At 52.0% G+C, this 17620-nt stretch overlaps 7 protein-coding genes across 7 annotated transcripts; 4 read left to right on the forward strand and 3 right to left on the reverse strand.

Moving 5' to 3' along the window:
• Nucleotides 1-757: 757 nt before the first annotated feature.
• On the forward strand, nt 758-1872 carry AYO20_07338 (hypothetical protein; the record flags this gene model as incomplete). Its single annotated transcript, XM_022645624.1, has 4 exons — nt 758-944; nt 1025-1215; nt 1359-1661; nt 1762-1872. The coding sequence occupies 4 exons, from the start codon at nt 758-760 to the stop codon at nt 1870-1872; spliced, it is 792 nt and encodes a 263-aa protein (XP_022498339.1).
• Nucleotides 1873-2194: 322 nt separating this feature from the next.
• AYO20_07339 (hypothetical protein) lies at nt 2195-6035 on the reverse strand (the record flags this gene model as incomplete). Its single annotated transcript, XM_022645625.1, has 2 exons — nt 2195-2424; nt 2480-6035. 2 exons carry the CDS (start codon nt 6033-6035, stop codon nt 2195-2197), a joined length of 3786 nt encoding a protein of 1261 aa, XP_022498340.1.
• A 1698-nt stretch (nt 6036-7733) lies between these two features.
• On the forward strand, nt 7734-9200 carry AYO20_07340 (hypothetical protein; the record flags this gene model as incomplete). Its single annotated transcript, XM_022645626.1, has 1 exon — nt 7734-9200. The coding sequence occupies one exon, from the start codon at nt 7734-7736 to the stop codon at nt 9198-9200; it is 1467 nt and encodes a 488-aa protein (XP_022498341.1).
• A 229-nt stretch (nt 9201-9429) lies between these two features.
• On the reverse strand, nt 9430-9939 carry AYO20_07341 (hypothetical protein; the record flags this gene model as incomplete). The annotated part of the gene is made up of 1 exon (XM_022645627.1): nt 9430-9939. One exon carries the CDS (start codon nt 9937-9939, stop codon nt 9430-9432), a length of 510 nt encoding a protein of 169 aa, XP_022498342.1.
• A 1168-nt stretch (nt 9940-11107) lies between these two features.
• AYO20_07342 (hypothetical protein) lies at nt 11108-11987 on the forward strand (the record flags this gene model as incomplete). Its single annotated transcript, XM_022645628.1, has 4 exons — nt 11108-11157; nt 11239-11512; nt 11668-11835; nt 11952-11987. The coding sequence occupies 4 exons, from the start codon at nt 11108-11110 to the stop codon at nt 11985-11987; spliced, it is 528 nt and encodes a 175-aa protein (XP_022498343.1).
• A 437-nt stretch (nt 11988-12424) lies between these two features.
• On the reverse strand, nt 12425-13300 carry AYO20_07343 (hypothetical protein; the record flags this gene model as incomplete). The annotated part of the gene is made up of 1 exon (XM_022645629.1): nt 12425-13300. One exon carries the CDS (start codon nt 13298-13300, stop codon nt 12425-12427), a length of 876 nt encoding a protein of 291 aa, XP_022498344.1.
• Nucleotides 13301-15866: 2566 nt separating this feature from the next.
• On the forward strand, nt 15867-17549 carry AYO20_07344 (hypothetical protein; the record flags this gene model as incomplete). The annotated part of the gene is made up of 1 exon (XM_022645630.1): nt 15867-17549. The coding sequence occupies one exon, from the start codon at nt 15867-15869 to the stop codon at nt 17547-17549; it is 1683 nt and encodes a 560-aa protein (XP_022498345.1).
• Nucleotides 17550-17620: the final 71 nt, after the last annotated feature.

Here is a 17620-nt window from a genome sequence, read left to right on the forward strand (position 1 = left end):
CCGTAGGCACTCTTCACAGAAAACTCCTCGATATGTATCAATGCACTCTGCACAACTCGACCATTCGACCATGCCATTATCACCAGAGGTCCACTGCTCTCCTGGGATCCGTGTTCCTGTGTACCACATTACTAAACCCTCCAGCGTATGGCGCCCGGTTGATTTCTTCCTTCCACACATACACAGACGCACACACATAATCGCACTCACCCAACTACCCAAACGGACTACTCTCGGCGGCTGAAAGAAACAATTAACAACCTAATTAATCCAGACCCCAGAAAGTATCCAAGATCAGCCTTGGCCGTGAATGTGGTAAGCCGGCACTTAATGGCCACTTAGCCAGTCACACAAAACCCCCGAGGGTCTTCGATGCTTCGGCCGAATCCGGCCCCGGGTGATCAGGTGTATTTAGTTGGCTGAGCATATCATCATCCTCTTCGTATGGTTTCAACCTTTCAAAGTCCCCTCCTGTCTTTGTATTCGAACTCCATCAAATCTGCTGATGACAAAATAAAGGTAAAGAATTGAATATAAAATTTATGCTCTCTCTGCACGGAGCGGGTATGTATATATAGACACATAGATATCCAATCCACATATATGTCCAGTGCACATGTACTTCAACCACGTCTTCTAACCAAAACGTCACCCATTGGCCGTCGATACAGATTCACTCTGTGAACCAAGGAAATACCCAACTATTTCATTTACTACCGCAAGTTTCATCCCGGGGTTAGGTCAAATATATACGAAAATGGCGATCCTGTCTGAAATCGTCCGCTTCATCCTCCCACCCACAAAGGCCAAAGCCACCGAATTCCACAAGCTGCGACAGCACGTCGCGCAGGCGTACAACGTCCGCGACCAGTATTTTGGAAACACCATCCGGACCGGGGCGCCGGGCGTGCGGGTCCGGGGCGACGAGATGTGTTGGGTCATTCGTTCGTCTCTTGATTCTCTTTCCTAGTTTTCTCAATGGGGTCTTTACATTTCCTGAGTCCTGACCAAAAAACTATATCAGACTGGCCACAAGACTCCAGCCTCGCCGAGAACGCGGAGCTGAAGGCTCAACTGAGACAGCTCACGCTCCCATCTTCAGAGGGCGGCACCACCGACGGAAAAAACAGGGATGTGACGTCTCTGCTCTTCCGATTCGAAGACTCGCAAGTCCCAGAACTGAAGAAAGCGCTGGAATCCCCCTTGTGCGAATTCGTAAGTCTCTCCTCTCCTTTTTTTCGTATCTGTTTATATCCGATCCTCGGCCTTGTGACGAAGGGGAGCGGAGCGAGGTACACGCCCAGGGAGAAGAAGGACAAGGATATGGAACTACGAGGCTGAGAGTGGAAAAAAAAAAGGCAATCAACAACCTCACGCCGAACCACCCCCGCGGCGACGCCGCCTTCGTCACGTCCATGCACAAGACCTTCACCGACTGCTATTACACTCGGGGGTTCGTGGGCGGGAACTGGGCCTACGCGCTCAACACGGTCGACAAGACCGAGGGTGTTGTTGTCCCTGTCGTCGACGATCTTGGTGGTGGTGCTGCTGCTGCGGTAGATGCCGCCACATCTCAGGACGAAACGGCGCAGCGCAAGGGAGAAATCCCCCAGGACGAGCGCAGGCTTGCGTGTTACTACCTGGGCTGGGAAACGGTCGAGGTCAGTCTCTCCTGCGCTCCTGTCGCTTCCCCAACCCCAACATATGCACATCCCCATCCAGACGCAGCGTCGTTCCATTTGATGTTAAAAACATGTGCAGGACCATCGAGCGTACACAAAGACGCCGCTGTTTCGGGAAGAGATCGACAAACTCTCCCCATATTTCGCCCCTGGAACGGGAGCGTGGTACGTCAGGTTCGAAAAGCACTGAAACCCCCCCAAGAGTCGCAGACAAGAGAAACCGGCTTTACATACTTGCATTATGTCTTCAATTCCGCTTTTCATTAGCATTAGAATATCCCCGCAGAAGCTCATGATTACAATGCATGTGCCTTTTCGTTCGACACCCCAACAACCATATGTATCTTATCCAGCAGACTCTTTCCTTGTCCCCAAAGAATCCAACTGTCTCTGCAAAGGAACGTACACAAGGCTGAAAGCCAACAGCCATTACTCTCCAAGCTCCCAATAATGCTCGAGTTTCAAAAAAACCGCCAACGATCCAATCTGATGTTTGTTTGACGTTTGTTGTTTCACAAACCTGCATCCTTAAGACTGCGCTCAATGGCCTTTTTGCGCTGCGTATCAGGAACCAACAAGTGCCGCTCCTTCAAGACGGCCTCAAGAGTATCGACAACTTTGTAAAAACTGCTCGCTGCACCCTTTTCCTGGGTAAACTTCATAATGCTCAAATTCGCTTTTCGACCGTGTTCAAGGACCGAATACAGATAGGCATGGAAATGAACGGGCTTGAGTTGTAGGTCTGGTCACACACGGGTCAGCTTGCGCGATAATGGACAGCCAAAGGCATCACTCACAGTTTGACGCATCGACGCGCCCTCGGACAACGTCACTACCTCCTCGTCGTTCTGACACCACATCCCTCAGTCCGTACTTCCGCCACTCTTTCAAAATCTTGACAAGCTCTTTCTTGGCTTTGGCCTTGCTAATCTGAAGACAAATCACACGAGTCGCGGGCTTGATATGGAAGAATTTGGCGAACCAGTTCTGGTTGATTTCAATAGGACCAACTGAAGCCGCTGCCAGGGCGGCATCGACACTGGTCGCCGGAGGATAAGACTTCTGGGCTCTGACTGTGCTATCAGTGTGGATCTCTAGATGCGGTTCGTTGGAGTCTAAGCCGTCTGATAGATCTCGTACAATGTGATGTCCAATGGGGTTGGCGGGAACACCGTCCTTCGACTTGGGTGGTCTCGCGAACATCTTCTGGAACCATTTTCTCTTCTTTTCCAGATGCAATTCGATATCAGCCGACTGTGGTTCGCTCCCTTTTGCAGTCGAAAGGGTGGAAGAGTTGCCTGACTCGCTTGGTAGTACAATCTGGGAGGTGTTGGAAACAGTTTCTTGTGTGATCTCGTCTGAAGGCTTGTAAGAATCCAAGGGATCCTGTGGACCAGATCCACGTTTACCGAGCCAGGACCATTTGCGTGCGCCGTTAGACGACGTTTGGAAACGGTTCTTCTTTGGCGATCCGGGATTCTCATCGATCGTGTCAAGTCCTCGTTTCCCATACAACCGTGTGTCGTATCCCACGCGCTCATAAGATTCGGCCGGGCCACCTCTGAGGGAGTTGACAGGGGCAGCTTTGTTCTTGTTGACTCGAAGTGGCTCAATGCGAGCGAAGGGCGAAGTTGAGTCTGGAGTTACGAGGCGAATTGTGGTGTCCTTTGACACCTGAGGGGTCTTCAAGTTGACGGGATCCGATGCTGCTCTAGAGCTATCCTCACGGTTGCGCTTCAGGTCTTCCATAGTATCGACTGGAGAGATAGGACGACGATACCTGCTTGGTGCAGCCCCATGTATTGGATCAGAAGCCGCTCGCTTATCACCCTTGCCCTCCTTGCTCAACTCGGCATCAATGCGCTTATCAACAGCAGCCAGCATATCGGCCAGAACATTTGGATCGGCATCTCCCCAAGTCTCGATGATCTTCTCTCGACGTTCCGTCAGTTCTTGGAGGATGGGTGTCGCAGGGAGGGGGCGATCACGGATAGTAGCCGGTACTCTGTAAGCGTGTGCTGCCATGGATGTCGCCGAGGACTCCAACGGGGTTGCTGGGCTGACTTCGCTGACGGTAGATACCGACGATCGATTGAAAGCTTCTTCACAGATTTTGCCCAGCTCAGCACTGACTTTGCGTGTTTCGTCTTTCCAGTAACAGCTAGCAACACGTGGCTTCTTCACGTCAAGCTCGGAGCTGGATTTGCGTGGTCGGTAGGCATGGGGAGGTGTTGGCAGACTCGGATTGCTCTGCGTCTCGGATCTTCCGCTCGTAGTACCGCGAGTGCCAGGACGGTCCGCAAGGTAATTGTCGGAAAGCAGCGCGCGAGCGTGAGGAGTTGAGGTACCATGGGAATGCTGTCGTCGATGTTGGAAACTGACTTGTCGCTTGTAGCTCACGGACTTTCGGATACCAGGTGCACGTCGAGCACTAGACAGAGAGCTTTTGGATGTTGCTGTGGAATATGAAGCACGCTTCTTCTGAATCAGTCTCTCAAGTTCTTCTGATGTGAAAGTTGGGAGAGCAGGAACATCAGGTCTCAATCTCTCCACAACCTTATGCCTCACGCTGCCAGCGGAGCTTATTGACCGCGCTCCCGGAGTGGTTGGTCGATACCTGACAACGACTGTTGGCGGCTCATGAGCATCGCCTGCAATTGGCGTCCTCGATGCTCGATAAGGATCATAGCTGCTCTGAGTAGCCTTGCTTGCCGCAGTGCCAGGGTTTTTGTAATAGCCATCTCGCCTATTGTTGTCGTCGCTAACAATGGAGAATTGAGAAGCTCGTCGGTTGTGTCCACGACCGTTTGGTGCACGCTTAGGTTTGGGTGTAGGCTTGCTCACATGGTGATAGTCACTGGCAGAGTAGTGCAGAGGGTCGCCTGGGTAATTCTCGAGTTGATCATCTCGAAACTTGACCAGTGCCCAATAGAAAAGCTTCTCATGGTTTGGCTCGTCGCTCATCAGTTGTTTGATCAACTCATCTGGTTTCTTGCCATGCCATAGAGTCGACAGGTTTCTCAGGATTTCCGCATCGATATCGGAACGTTTGGTGACGCGCCGGCCTTGTGCCTCGATACTGAGAGGTGGAGCGGCGCCGATGAGCGGTGCGGGTGCCACCAAGCTTGCGTGATATTTCTCATACTTCTTGAGAAGCGGATGGGCCCAGATCTCTTCCATTGTAATTCTCTTTTCTGGTCGCTTTTGTAAGATGCGTTGTATGAGATCTGCGGCTTCGATACTCAAATTTGGAGGTAGGAAATATTCTCCTTTCTTAACCAAGCGTAAAGTGTTGGCCAGTGTTCCCCCATCAAAGGGCAGGAAGCCGTTGAGCATTGCATACAAAATGATCCCAGTGCTCCAGATATCAGCCTTGTCGCCACGATATTGGTTGCCTTGTATGATCTCAGGAGCTGCATAGTGTGGACTGCCGCACGAGGTATTGAGCCACGTCCCATCGGGTTGCAAGGCCGCCATGCCAAAGTCTGCCAATTTGATATTTCGGTTGCTGTCGAGGAGAATGTTCTCCGGTTTGAGATCGCGGTGACAGATGTTGAAACGATGACAATATGAAAGACCAGCAATAATCTGACGGAAAAGTCTGACCGCTTCATCTTCAGGCAGAGCTCCGTTGCCCGAAACATAGTCGAACAGCTCGCCACCTGCGACATATTCAAGGACCAAGTAAAGCTCACCGCGGTTCTCCCAAATGTCGTAGAGATTAATGATGTTGGGGTGCTCAATTAACTTCATGATAACAACTTCGCGTTCGATCCCAAAGGGCATGGTTCGGGGACCGGTAGCAATCATCGAAGCCATGTCTTCGTCGTCCATACGGGCCATACTTGCACTTTGGACAAGTGCGGCAGACTTCTTGGAGACGATCTTGACTGCCGCGGTTTGTCCTGTCCCTGCATGTTTTGCCAGACGAACTCGGCCAGTGGCGCCCTTGCCTAAGGTCTTCCCTAACTGCCATGGTCCAACGTGAGTCTTTCTTTTTCCCTTCACAGTGACAGATGTTGCCGAAGTTGTCGAGACTTGTGAGTCTCTCTTGCTCTCTGCGACAATATCATCCGCTACAGTCGACAGCCGCTTGTTTTCGATGACGGTGCATTTGCCTGCGGCTTTCTCGCGAATGGATAGATTGCCCTCGGGTTTGAGCGACTCGTGATGTGGCAGTCGTGGTGACGAGCTCGCAGGAGCTTGGGCGCGATTGTAAGGTGAGACAGATGCAGGCTGCGCCCGTGGCTGTATTTCAGCTAGAGCATTTCTCTTCGCAGTTGGTCTTTCTGTCTTAGACTGGAGCGAGGCGGGTCCGCCGGGTCGCGCTGAAGTCTTGAGGGAAGACGACATCATGCGCGCGCGACCTTTCTAATCAACGACCTCGAGCCTGTGAGGCTGGTGTCTCCATGCAACGCGCCTAAGACCAGATTAGCTGTTAGCAGAAAGCACTGTCGTCGGTAAATGAACGTACGAATCTAACGGTATTGATGTTGCCAAAAGGAAGGTAGAGAGAGAAGTGAGTGAACGATGGACCGCGAGATCACATGCAAGTGCTCAATGTCAACAAGCCGTGAATTTGTATGAGGACATACAACGGATTCTGCCAGCCCTTCTGATGTGATTGCCGGGCCCTAGTTAACTGCACAGGTCGCACAGCCTCAATCAACCACAGTTCCTTGTTGTTCTGTCTTCTTCGCGTCGGTGTGACTTTGCTTGTATGGTGACTCTGCTCAATGAGTAATATGTTTTGTTTTGGCCACAGCCAGGAGACTGTTGATGTCAAGCTTGAAAAATGATTGGGTCAGACTGAGGAATGCTGGCGCAGCGTGCGCACTGGACAATGAGAAATGTTCTAGGTGAGTCCAAAAAGAGAACCAAGAACCAAAGAACCAAAATGGGAGAGAAGCATCCAAAAAAGAACGACTTGACGGAGCCAACAGGATCTCGATGGAGAATGGATCTACCCGTGCTCGCTATAGAGAACGAAAGGAGGCTTTCTGCAACAGACGTCGGGAAACGTGGTACAACGGGAGGTGCTTCGCATTCCCCTTGGATGGCAGCTGCCGACCACTTCTCTTGTTGATCCTCTGTCAATATCCGGCTTGATATTCGTCCTCATCTTGATATCAAGCGCAACCGGAGGCATGTTTGACGCGGTAGAGGGCAGGGACTACTCGTCAGAAGGCAATTTGTGCAGCGCGTCAGTGAACAACTCCTTTCCACCATTCAGCTGTGCTGCGGCACGTTATCAAACCTTGTTGCAGCTCGAGATGCTCTCGGTCATTTTGTTTTGTGGCATAAGGAGCATTGTTGTGATGATCCCGTCAGTTTTTGAAGGCAGATCACAGACCCGCGCAGAACCATGGGTGGAAGTTGAGGTACGGGAAACACGAAACACTGAATATGGTCCGCAGCACGAGTATCTATTATTGAACCCTATTGCTGATTAGATGTCGCGTGTGCCTCCCTGCGTCGGACCGGAGCTGGCAATTCGCCGACCAAGAGCTTCGAGGTGCGCGGCGCGCCTTTGCCGTCATCACCTCATGCCAATGTTTAAATGTGGCGCTGGTGGCACCAATGGTGGGGTGATGTCGAGCTCCTAAGGGAGCTGGCCAACTGGGCTCAGCCCCTTTACGGAGAGGTGATGGAGGGGGAGCAACAGGAAAACAGGGGGGGAGCTTCTGACAGCTCACTTGTACTTGTTAGTACTTGTGCCTCGTACAGTCCCTTCGAGTGAGCCTTCCACCCCCCAATTCGGCCCCCGGAAACGGCTCGCTAGGCCAGAGATCCCCTCTCAACCAGTGAGAGATCGAGCATAAGCTCTCTTTGTGCATGCGTCTTACGTCGCCCTTCTTGCATCACCAGTTGCGTACTGCAGGTCATAGACTCGATCCCGATATGAAAGTGGTGGTTGGTATCACGTCTTTTCGCTTCTGCCTGTTTCATTGATCTCGACCTTTATTCAATCCCTCACGACTCCTCTGTCGATTGTCTCTTTTCATTGTTTCGTGCAATCACGAAAGTGCTCTCTCCCTCCCTAAGTCCATCATGAGGTGTATCTCCATCCTCTCAGCGGCAACAATTGCTGCTGCCTTCGTGATCCCGGATCAGGTTACTCTCGAGTCCCTATCTATCGAGAACCAAGAACCCGACTACCCCTCTGAGCATCCTTTTTGGAGCAACGAGCACCACGCCGAAACCTTCTGGGAGGATCTTGAAGAGGAGTTTACAAAGGCTGTTGATTCGGCCAAACAAGCATTCACAGATATCGTTGACTCGGCTCGTGAGACCGTCATCAGTTATGGTGAAGATTGCCAGGACGCCTTTGCTGGTGAGGCTTGGTTAGACACTGCAGAATACGATTTGGATCTATTTGAAGAGCCTCCTCATCATGGGCCCCCAGGCGGCCGTCCGCCTCACCGTGGCCCTCCTGGCAAGAAGCCTCGCCGCCCGCATCATCCTCACCACCGTCCGAATGGGACCATTTGGGAACTGATCTCCAAGAGCAAATATACAACGAAGCTGGCCGCTGTGGTCAAGGAACATCCAGATCTCGTGGAGCTCCTGAACAGCACTAAAACGAACCATACCCTCTTTGCTCCCACAGATCGAGCATTTGAGAAGATCCCCAAGCATGCTCCCAAGCCACCCAAGGAGTTCTTGGAGAAGCTCCTAACATACCATATCTCGCCTGAATTTTACCCTGCTCCGCGTATCCTGGTCAGTCGGACTATCCCAACTGCTCTTGAAGCCAAGTATATCGGAAAAGTGCCACAACGGCTCTCCACTCAGGTCTCGTTGAGAGGATTAACTGTCAACTTCTACTCCCGCGTTGTGGCCATTGACATCTTTGCAACAAACGGAGTAATCCATGGCATCGACAGCATTCTGCTTCCTCCCCCCAAGGCTGTTGATATCATTTCCGCTCTTCCCGGTGAATTCAGCACCCTCGACCTCGCATTAGAAAAGACCGGACTCTATCCTGCTTTCAACGACACATCGAGTCACAAGGGAGGCACACTCTTTGCGCCTTCAAACTTTGCCTTCAAACGACTTGGTCCAAGGATCAACGCCTTCCTATTCAGCAGGTTCGGCCTCAAGTATCTCAAGGCTTTGATTCTGTATCATGCTGGTGACAATATCACCCTGTATTCGGACGCCATCTACAAGTTGGATGCGGATGCTCTTGCACCACCTCATCACAAGGTGCCCAAGGGGTTCATTCATGTGGATCTCCCTACAGGCCTCGAAGGCAAGAGCTTGAGTATCGACATTGCTCGATATGGTCGACTCATCACTATGAAGATCAATGGTTTCGCTCGAGTTGCAGTCTTGGACGGTATCGCAGCTGATGGCGTAATCCATGTTGTTCCCAACGTCCTCATACCACCTAAGACCCCCGGTGGAATCGCAGTTGCCGAGGATGACATGGATCTGGACGAGTTCAAAGCGAGGCTGGAACCGTTTGTAGAGACAGAAGAAAGCGAGTGGGTTGAGGAAGACCCTGAGCTATAGCGGCGAGGGCTGTTACGTGCGGCAGGGCGAGAATGTTCATCGGGGATACTCAAAGGTATCTGTACAGCTGTTGGATGCACATGGCCCGGTTTGGCCATGTTGGGGTTGTGCTTGATGATTGACGATCATTAATGGAGTCCACACCAGAAAAGCGAGATAACATATAACCAGCAAGCCAAAGTCTGTCCCTCGTTATTACCACCCTTTCCTGTCGTCTTTTGAGACCGCTTCACCAGTGAGCCTCTGTGATCTTCGCTGTGACACTGTCATCGTCGACGTCCACGCCATCAACGAACCACCTCCCTTCGATCCCTTCTTCCGGTACTGCAACGCCATCCCCGTCCTTTCCCAGTAAGATATCATTGCCACTCATATGTCTCTTTCTCATCTTGCCACTTTCCCGGTCGAAGGTCCAGTCCTCTAGTCCATAGCACCTCTTCCACTTCATACCATCATATTTATCCTGGTACTCATACCAGAACTGGACGGCGATCTTATCATCCGTGAAGGCAAACAACTCCTTTCGGAGGCGGTAAGACTTTTCTTTGTCCCACTTCTTGGTGAGCAAGTCGACGATCTGGGCGGTGCCACGGATGAAGGAAGCGCGGTTCCGCCAAATGCATTCACTCGTGTACCCGTGAGAGACTTGAACTGGGTTGCAGGAGTTCCACATATTTTGGGCGAATTTGACCTTTTCATGCGCGGTCTTCAGTGTGAAGGGAGGGCGGAGGGCAGCCATTTTGCCTGGGAGAGATGTTCCCTTTTTGGATGCGAGGGGAATGAGCTTGGGAGAGTGGTTGATCTGAGAAGAGAATACCACAGGATAGGACCAGCTCTTTTTGCTACAGAAGCTGTGTGTTGGATACTGGAAAAGAGCGTCGGATTCTGGAAGCAAGACTCGACGCAGGAAGCCCTAATATACCTGGAGACTCTTCAGCAAAAGACAACCGAGGACACCTTCCGCTCGAATATTCAATCCCGCTCAGGGCCCAGAGCCTATTCATTCAACCCCTCCGAGAAGTCAATCCTCCAACAGTCCTCCGCTTTTGCACTCAGCCTTGTCAGTGTAACCAATTGGGAACGCAGACGGCCTGACGGAATCGAAGGGGATCTGCAGCGATCCAATAGCAGCCTGACAAAGGTTGCAGCACAACCCATCCCACCCGGTCTGGAGGAGGCGATTGATACCTTCCAAGAGCAGCAAGGCCAACTGCTCTACGACCATCCACCACCATACGAAACACGATAAGCCTTCAAACTCACGCCGAACCCCCGTCGAATGGGATGCCAGCCTGATCCATCAAGCGGCGCGACTCCTGCAAAATAGCGAGACCGGAATCCTGGGTAGGTCTAGCCTCCTGTAAGCCACGCAAGCTTTTTGTATTACAGCGACATCAACCCTCCTTGCTGGCCTGGGGCCTCACGTTGGGGGAAAAGCAGCGTGGGGAGAAGAATGCAGCGGCAAGATCTCCATAGTTTTCTGCTGGTGCTACCATTGATTATTTGAAATTGGAAAAATTGGGTAAGTGAAGAACCGGAGGGGACTCTGCGGTGGTTTCCATTCCGCGAGCCGGAAAATAGTTTCACCTGCTTGTACAAAATCCCGAGTACGAGGAAGACAAATCATCTGTGAACTTGATCTCTTACTGACTGCGCCTCTTCCGACTATGTCCATTGCGCGCGGGGCAGCGATATCGCATCATTGCCGCGGTCCCTCCAAATTGATTTTGTCAAGGAGGGGCTGTCCGCGGTCAGCAATCATTCATCGCACACTCCTGCCAGAAGCCAGAACGATCTGTACGCACACAGGTCGGCTCCGTTCAACGTTTAATCTACTTTCTCCCAGACTCCTGTCAGAGAAGTCCGTGCTCGCTCGACAGCCTTTCAACCTCAAATTACTATCCACAATGGCCGGGCTCAAAGAGGGGGACCAGTTCCCTCCTGATGTTGTTTTCTCGTGAGTTCCCGCGCTCACCTGCAATGCCTATCTAGAATGCTTTTTTGGACCGTGCACTAACGTACTTGTCAATGCTCACAGCTATATCCCCTACACCCCCGAAAGCTCTGCTATTACCAGCTGTGGCATCCCACAAAACTACAATGCGTCCAAGGAATGGGCGGATAAGAAGGTCGTCCTCTTCGCCGTCCCCGGCGCTTTTACTCCAGGTTGCAGTGTCAGGCACCTGCCCGGTTACATTGACGCGCTTCAAGATCTCAAAGGAAAGAAAGTGGACATAGTGGCCGTTTTGGCGTATAATGATGCTTTCGTTATGAGCGCCTGGGGGAAGGCGAACGGTATCAAGGATGAGATTGTGAGTTACAATTCCTTTTCATGTGTTCAGATTGGAATTGCTTGTCAGAGAAAGAATGGACGAGATTCCGACCTCGGCATCAAGACACGAGACAAGCCCCTGTTACCTCCTGGGGGTAACGACAGGATGGAACAGCTTTCATGTGACGCCCTTAGGAGCTTTTACTAATTTTCTTTGCGTGCCAGCTGTTCCTCTCTGACCCGGAAACCAAATTTTCCAAGTCCATCGGCTGGACTCTCGGTGAACGAACCGCGCGGTATGCCATCATCATCGACCATGGAAAGGTCGTTTACGCAGAGAAAGAACCTGGACGGGATATTACAGTGAGTTTCGCGACCCTTCACCGAGTACTAGTGTCGTTTTTTCGTCAACTGGGCAGGGATTGGTGTTGTCGCTCCTGTGGTCCTCTCCACTAACATGCCACCTACTTTCTTCCTAGGTTTCCTCGGCCGCAGCTGTGCTTGCCAAACTATGACGTGGTCCACCAGAAACAGATGTCTATATCTACCAACGCACTCGATGCCAGCATTGACCATCACCGCTGGTCTCATTCACAATGGGTCGGGTCCGTGAAGAGGCTATCCCATGGTTGGCATAGATGCAACACAGACAAAGATAGAGAGGGTGGGGATCTACTCAAATTCTGCTTCAACGTCTGCACTAGAACGCCTCTTGCAACGAAGTAGATCACTGTAGATATAGATACAATTCGTTGTTCTCCGTCATTTGTTTGATGTTAACGCCTGCGCTCATTTGGCTCACCTCTGGGATCTGATGGAATCCATTCCTCAGGCACGAGAAATTTCGCTCAAATAAAACCGAAAAAGAATACACTCATAACTGATAGCAACATGTGCAAACTTGGATATACCATGGCAGAGGAAAAGAAGAGGGTGAAGATAAAACGCCCAATCATCCCATGCGTAGCAGATCCTCGAAGTCTGGTAACCTCCGCTTCTTCTTGGTCGCTTGTGCAGCATTTTGATTTTCGACGGTGCTGACGATCGTTCCGTCGGGCCCCAGCTCGTAGCCGTCGTAGAGCACGGGCACAGGGTGGGCGACGGGGTTGGGGAAGGCGTCGAACTTGTCCGGCGGCGTCGTCTTGGGGCCGTTCCATTTGTGCCGGTAATGGGAGTGGGAGGTCGGGGGTTCCGTCATGGTGGCGGAGAAGCGCAGAGCTTCCAGGTCGGCCTGCAGCTGGGCGATCTTGGTGTTGAGTCGGATGATGCTGTCGCTCTGCTTGTTGTACGAGCACAGCAGGTCCTGGTGCTTCTCGTTGAGCGTCTCCAGCTGGTACTCGAGGCCCTTGACGTGCTTCTCCTTGCGCTCGCGGAAGGCGCGCTGCGAGGCGCGGTTCTGCGCCCTCCGACGCTGGCCCTGCTCGTTAGCATGCAGGCGTGGCTCGTTGCTGAAGATGTCCCTCACCAGTTTCGAGGGGGGGACGATCGTTTGTTCCGAGTCGGTCGACGGCTGTGCGCTGCCCTGTCGGGCCGTCTGGGGCTTGAACTCGGCAAAGGCGTCGAGCGTGTCGAGATCGGCCTGGCTCCAGCCGTGGCTCGGGGGGAACATCCCGGGCTCGAGACCGCCATACCGGAACACATCGCCCATATTCTGCGTCGAGGAACAAAGGGTCAATATCTCCGCCGCCACGGCACAGGAGCTGGCTCCCAGGGCAGGGCCGGCTTTGGGGAGACGTACGTCTGGGGAACTCGAGTTGGATGAACCGGCATCCACGAGCGACTCAAAGTATGAGCCACGGTGAGCAGCAGCCACTGCGAAGTAATCCATTGTATCGGAGATTGTATTCTGCCTGGAAAGTCGGAATGACGAGGTCTCCCTGATCTCAGTGATTTTTCTCTCTGAATCTCTTTTGACTATTGTAATATCCGATGATCCGGGCGAAATGCCAAAAAAAAAGGGCCGGCAGAGAATTGAGAGGTCGCTCTCCGCTTTATGTTGCAATGCTTCTGCAAACAGGCTTTGATTATGTAGGTAGGTATGATATGGGGAAAACCGACAGTCGGCCAGAATAAAAAATGCAGGGCGGTCAGATACGCCAATCCGAGAGGGTCTCTTGTGGTTTACATAAAGGTGCGTCGAGGGGTTGATTGGGTTGATCGGTGCCCTTGTTGCCGAAGGGGGTTGGGCCCGAATACTCAAGTCCAAAGTGACTTTTTAGTAATGATGCGGCATCTGCTCACAACTGAATTTGTACTGTAGTACCGAGAAGTCCTCGTTATTGTCTGAAATTCTGCGATTTGCCCAATAGGCGAACCGGTCTTCGCTGCTGAAAAGGGGTTAAGACGAGTGAGAGTGTGGGCAGGGTGGTTCTCTTCTTCTCCCTTCGCAACCCACGTTTTACGCGAATTGGCCGGGAGTGTGAAAGAGGGTAGGGTTTTGTGAGCAAAACGTCCACCCTGCTGCGCCAGATGGAGGGTCTATATCACCCCGAGGGAATGGGTTCCAGGCACACAAAAGAACGATCCAGGCTGATTCTGCCGATTCGGAGGCGCATCAACGGCTGAACTAAGACTGTGCACGCTTTCTTTGTAAGAAGCTTGGCATGTCCAAAGGCGGGGACCGTGGAGAATGACTAAGGCCGCCGGCCGTGGCTGTGATTGGGAGACTCTGCCCAAGATCCGCCCCCTTCAGATAATACCGAAGCACTCCGTTCCATAGGTAGGAACAACACGCGTCGGTGCTTGACCTTACGAAGGGGCGGTCATTTTCCGAGGTAGCATAGTGACGAAGCGCAGGTCATGGAAGCCGGGGGTCGGGGACTGAGCTGGGATTATCGGCAGGCTTGCAAGGCTCAGGGGGTTCGGGAGCAGGGACCCTCGAACGAAGGATTCAAGCCGAAGAGACCTAAGGGGGACAGAAAAGCCCCCGCGAAAGAAGATCACACAAGGACCCTCCTTTCCCTGTGTGCATGGGTGGAATTCCACCACTACTGACGAATAATTCCTGCTATGAAACTGCCCAGGATGCTTGGGAAAGTGGGAACTTGAGGGATGTACCGAGTTGTACTTGTGACATGTACCAATATGTATTATTATTATCAAAAAAAGAATTTTCTTGCCGCTGACACGCCCACTAGATAGTGGCCCGCGTTCCTCTGAAGGATGCTGATAATAAGGGAGGCGCAATCCTGGTTACCTACTCATAAAAACCCCCTTTTATCGGTTCCGTAGCCAAGGCCAACATGTACTGGGCTGAGCAGGCAGCAGTACAGCTGCTCATCGATGAGAATACACATTCACCACCGGGACATATATATAGAGAGAGGGGGGCCGGTTAGTCGTGAGCAGAAACTAAAGGAGGAAAGGTCACTAATGATTAGGGAGGCTGAAAGCCATTGGACCTTTGGTCGCTTCGACCATGGATTATTTGTCAGAACAACCCTCTTCATCCACGTCCACCTCCACGTGCGCACTGGCCCTCTGCTTGCGACGCTGGACGACTTGCCTAGTGGCGCCAGATAGCCGTCGGGCCAAGGTATCCAACCGTCGGGGAGCTGAGCAGGGTGGCCAGACTCTAGAGCCTCATCGGCCCCCATTGTCGGACTCGTATGAGGAACAGAACTGAAATTGTCAGAACCTCGAGTTATCAAACTGATATAACTTAGGTACCAAGGCTAGCCCCAAGTTACAGGGTTCTTCGTACCTTCTTAGGGCGACCCAGTGTGTTAGCATTTCGTTGATGTGTGGACATGTTTTGTTCCGGCAAGCTTTGATACATTTAGCTCGCCCCACTTTCTGATTTCGATGGACTTGGCAGACACTAACCCTCAAAGAGATATCACAAGGCCAGATCTGCTTGGCTCGCGAACTTAGATGAAGCGCCACCTGTAACTAACTTGGAGCTCCCTACTGATTCCTCCTCTCGACACCCTCGCTCCTGCTTTTCCTATCTCCTGTCTTTCGAGATTGCCTCCCTTCGTGCATCTCAATTTGACGTATCTCCTTACGAATCCCCCCTAGTACTTCTGACCAGCCTTGTGGATCATTCGACTGGGTCCTGGATCTACGAATATTACCTCAGTCATGCAGAACATTCTGCACGAGCCTCATTGAGAATAGTGCTGCTTAGCAAATCAGCTGTCCTTGTGAGACCACGAACTATTTGGCGATCAGACTCTAGACGTCCCCCTTCGCGATGCTAATTGATCCTGCGGACTCGAACTTTCGGCCAGTCTTCAAGCCTGACCCTCGCAGCCTTCGGGAAAGCGGGATTCGGCCTCGCAAAAAACCGTCTGTGATTGGCGGTTACCGAACCCCGCGCCAGACATACTACAGTGTCAGTAATATTTGGTAATGCCTTAACCCTCGTGCAGTGTGAGACGTGAGGCTTCATTATGCCTCCTACCACCAAACAAGACGTCACCAAGACCTTCACCTTCCTAAATTACGACAATCCAGATCACAGCGCCTCGCATCGAAGACTGGTCAAGTCGCACATCTCCAGCAAATACCGAGCCGCCGTTCGCCAGCAGACTCAGCCTCGCTATGCTTTACCACATCACGCCAGCAAGGGCTCAGAGCAGGACTCTCTGCCCAAGCACACACATAAGAGGACACACAGCTCCCTCGAATCTCAAGACGAGTCGCCAGATCGCCCGTTGTCTCGCCCGCCTTCCCCACTGGAAGTCAGCTTCAGCGGTACACGGATGGACCCATTCAAATCCTGGCCGGGTCAAGAGACACCTGGTGTCACTCGCGCTCTCGACTACTATACTCAGGCGATTTCACCCCTCATGCAGCCATTGTTTCTGACGTTCAATATGGCCAACCCCTTGATGGTTTGGATGTACCCTTTGATCCTGTCACATGGAAGTGCTTATCATGCAGCGGTGGCGATGTCCCAGGCCTATTTGGAAAAGAGCCAAGCGCCATCCGCCACTGCGTCTTCTGAAGTCACGTTCCATCGGAGAAAAGCTGTGTCAATCTTGTATGACCAGCTTTCCCATCTCCGTGGTCCTCCAGACGACGGTGTGCTCATGACCGTGCTGGCTCTGGCATGCCTTGATGTTTTGTACGGCGAAGACAGAATCGCCAATCGCAAGGGACTGGCCATGGTGGTTGCTCTTAAAGGAGGTCTTGGCAACTTGGGACTGCACGGACTTGTGAAGGCTTTTCTCGTTCAATTTGACTACTTCTGGATGCTCGAGACCGGGGCCCAGACCATCTTTCCTTTTCGGAAGCGTAAAAGCCGGAGAGCTTATCCTCAGCGCCCGTTCAAAGACGATTTTCTGGTACTGCTCAGAACACTACCCACAGGATTTGCCGCCATCGCTCGACAGGGTACGTTCAGCCTGGATACCATTCGGATCCTTTCAAGAGTAAGCACTTTTCTCCAATTTAAAACCGCCAAGCTCCCCCGTTCTATTGAGGAAGATCCTGTTTCAGATGGCCAGGACTACCCAGACCTGTTCGAAGTATGTGCATCTCTGCAGTCATCCGCCAACACCGAGAATAGCTTGGAGAAGAACTTGATACTTGCGGTGATTATGCTCGGGTTCGACGTGCATAACCCAAATGCGTCGATTTCCCGGGTTGCCGCGTATCGTGGCTCGAGGCAAGAGTTGACGCGGTCACTTCCTTTCACGCAGGCGCAGACTCCGGACCAGAGAGGCTGCTTAATCTGGATCATGATGATTGTCATAAGATCTTGGGGCATGGAGCTTCCGCTGGCTCCTCCAGCAGTAGCTCTTAGTCGATGCTTCTTCACGCAGTTCCCGGGAGCGACATCCTGGGACGCCGTCGAGTCTACAATGCGTTGCTTTTTCTGGTACAACCCACTCACAGATGGACTAATGAACAGCTGGCAACATGCCTTGGATGCAGTCCAGAAGCAATCAACCTGCGCTTCGGTGCCAGGTGTGACGGGAATAGAGACACACAATCCCAACAGCTCATCTCGCCGAGTTATGAACAGTGGAGATTTATCAGAGACTGCAGGAGAAGGTGCAACTGTGACTCTGACCCTTCCACGCATGTTGACATTGGATACATACCTAAAAGAAGTACAGTCTTTATAGACTATTTATATAGCGTGGGACTTAATGGTGTGGGGGGAGAATTGTATACACCGTCTGTATTGCCGCTTTAT

Source organism: Fonsecaea nubica, assembly GCF_001646965.1.
Source record: "Fonsecaea nubica strain CBS 269.64 chromosome Unknown Scaff51, whole genome shotgun sequence".
NCBI lineage: Eukaryota > Fungi > Ascomycota > Eurotiomycetes > Chaetothyriales > Herpotrichiellaceae > Fonsecaea > Fonsecaea nubica.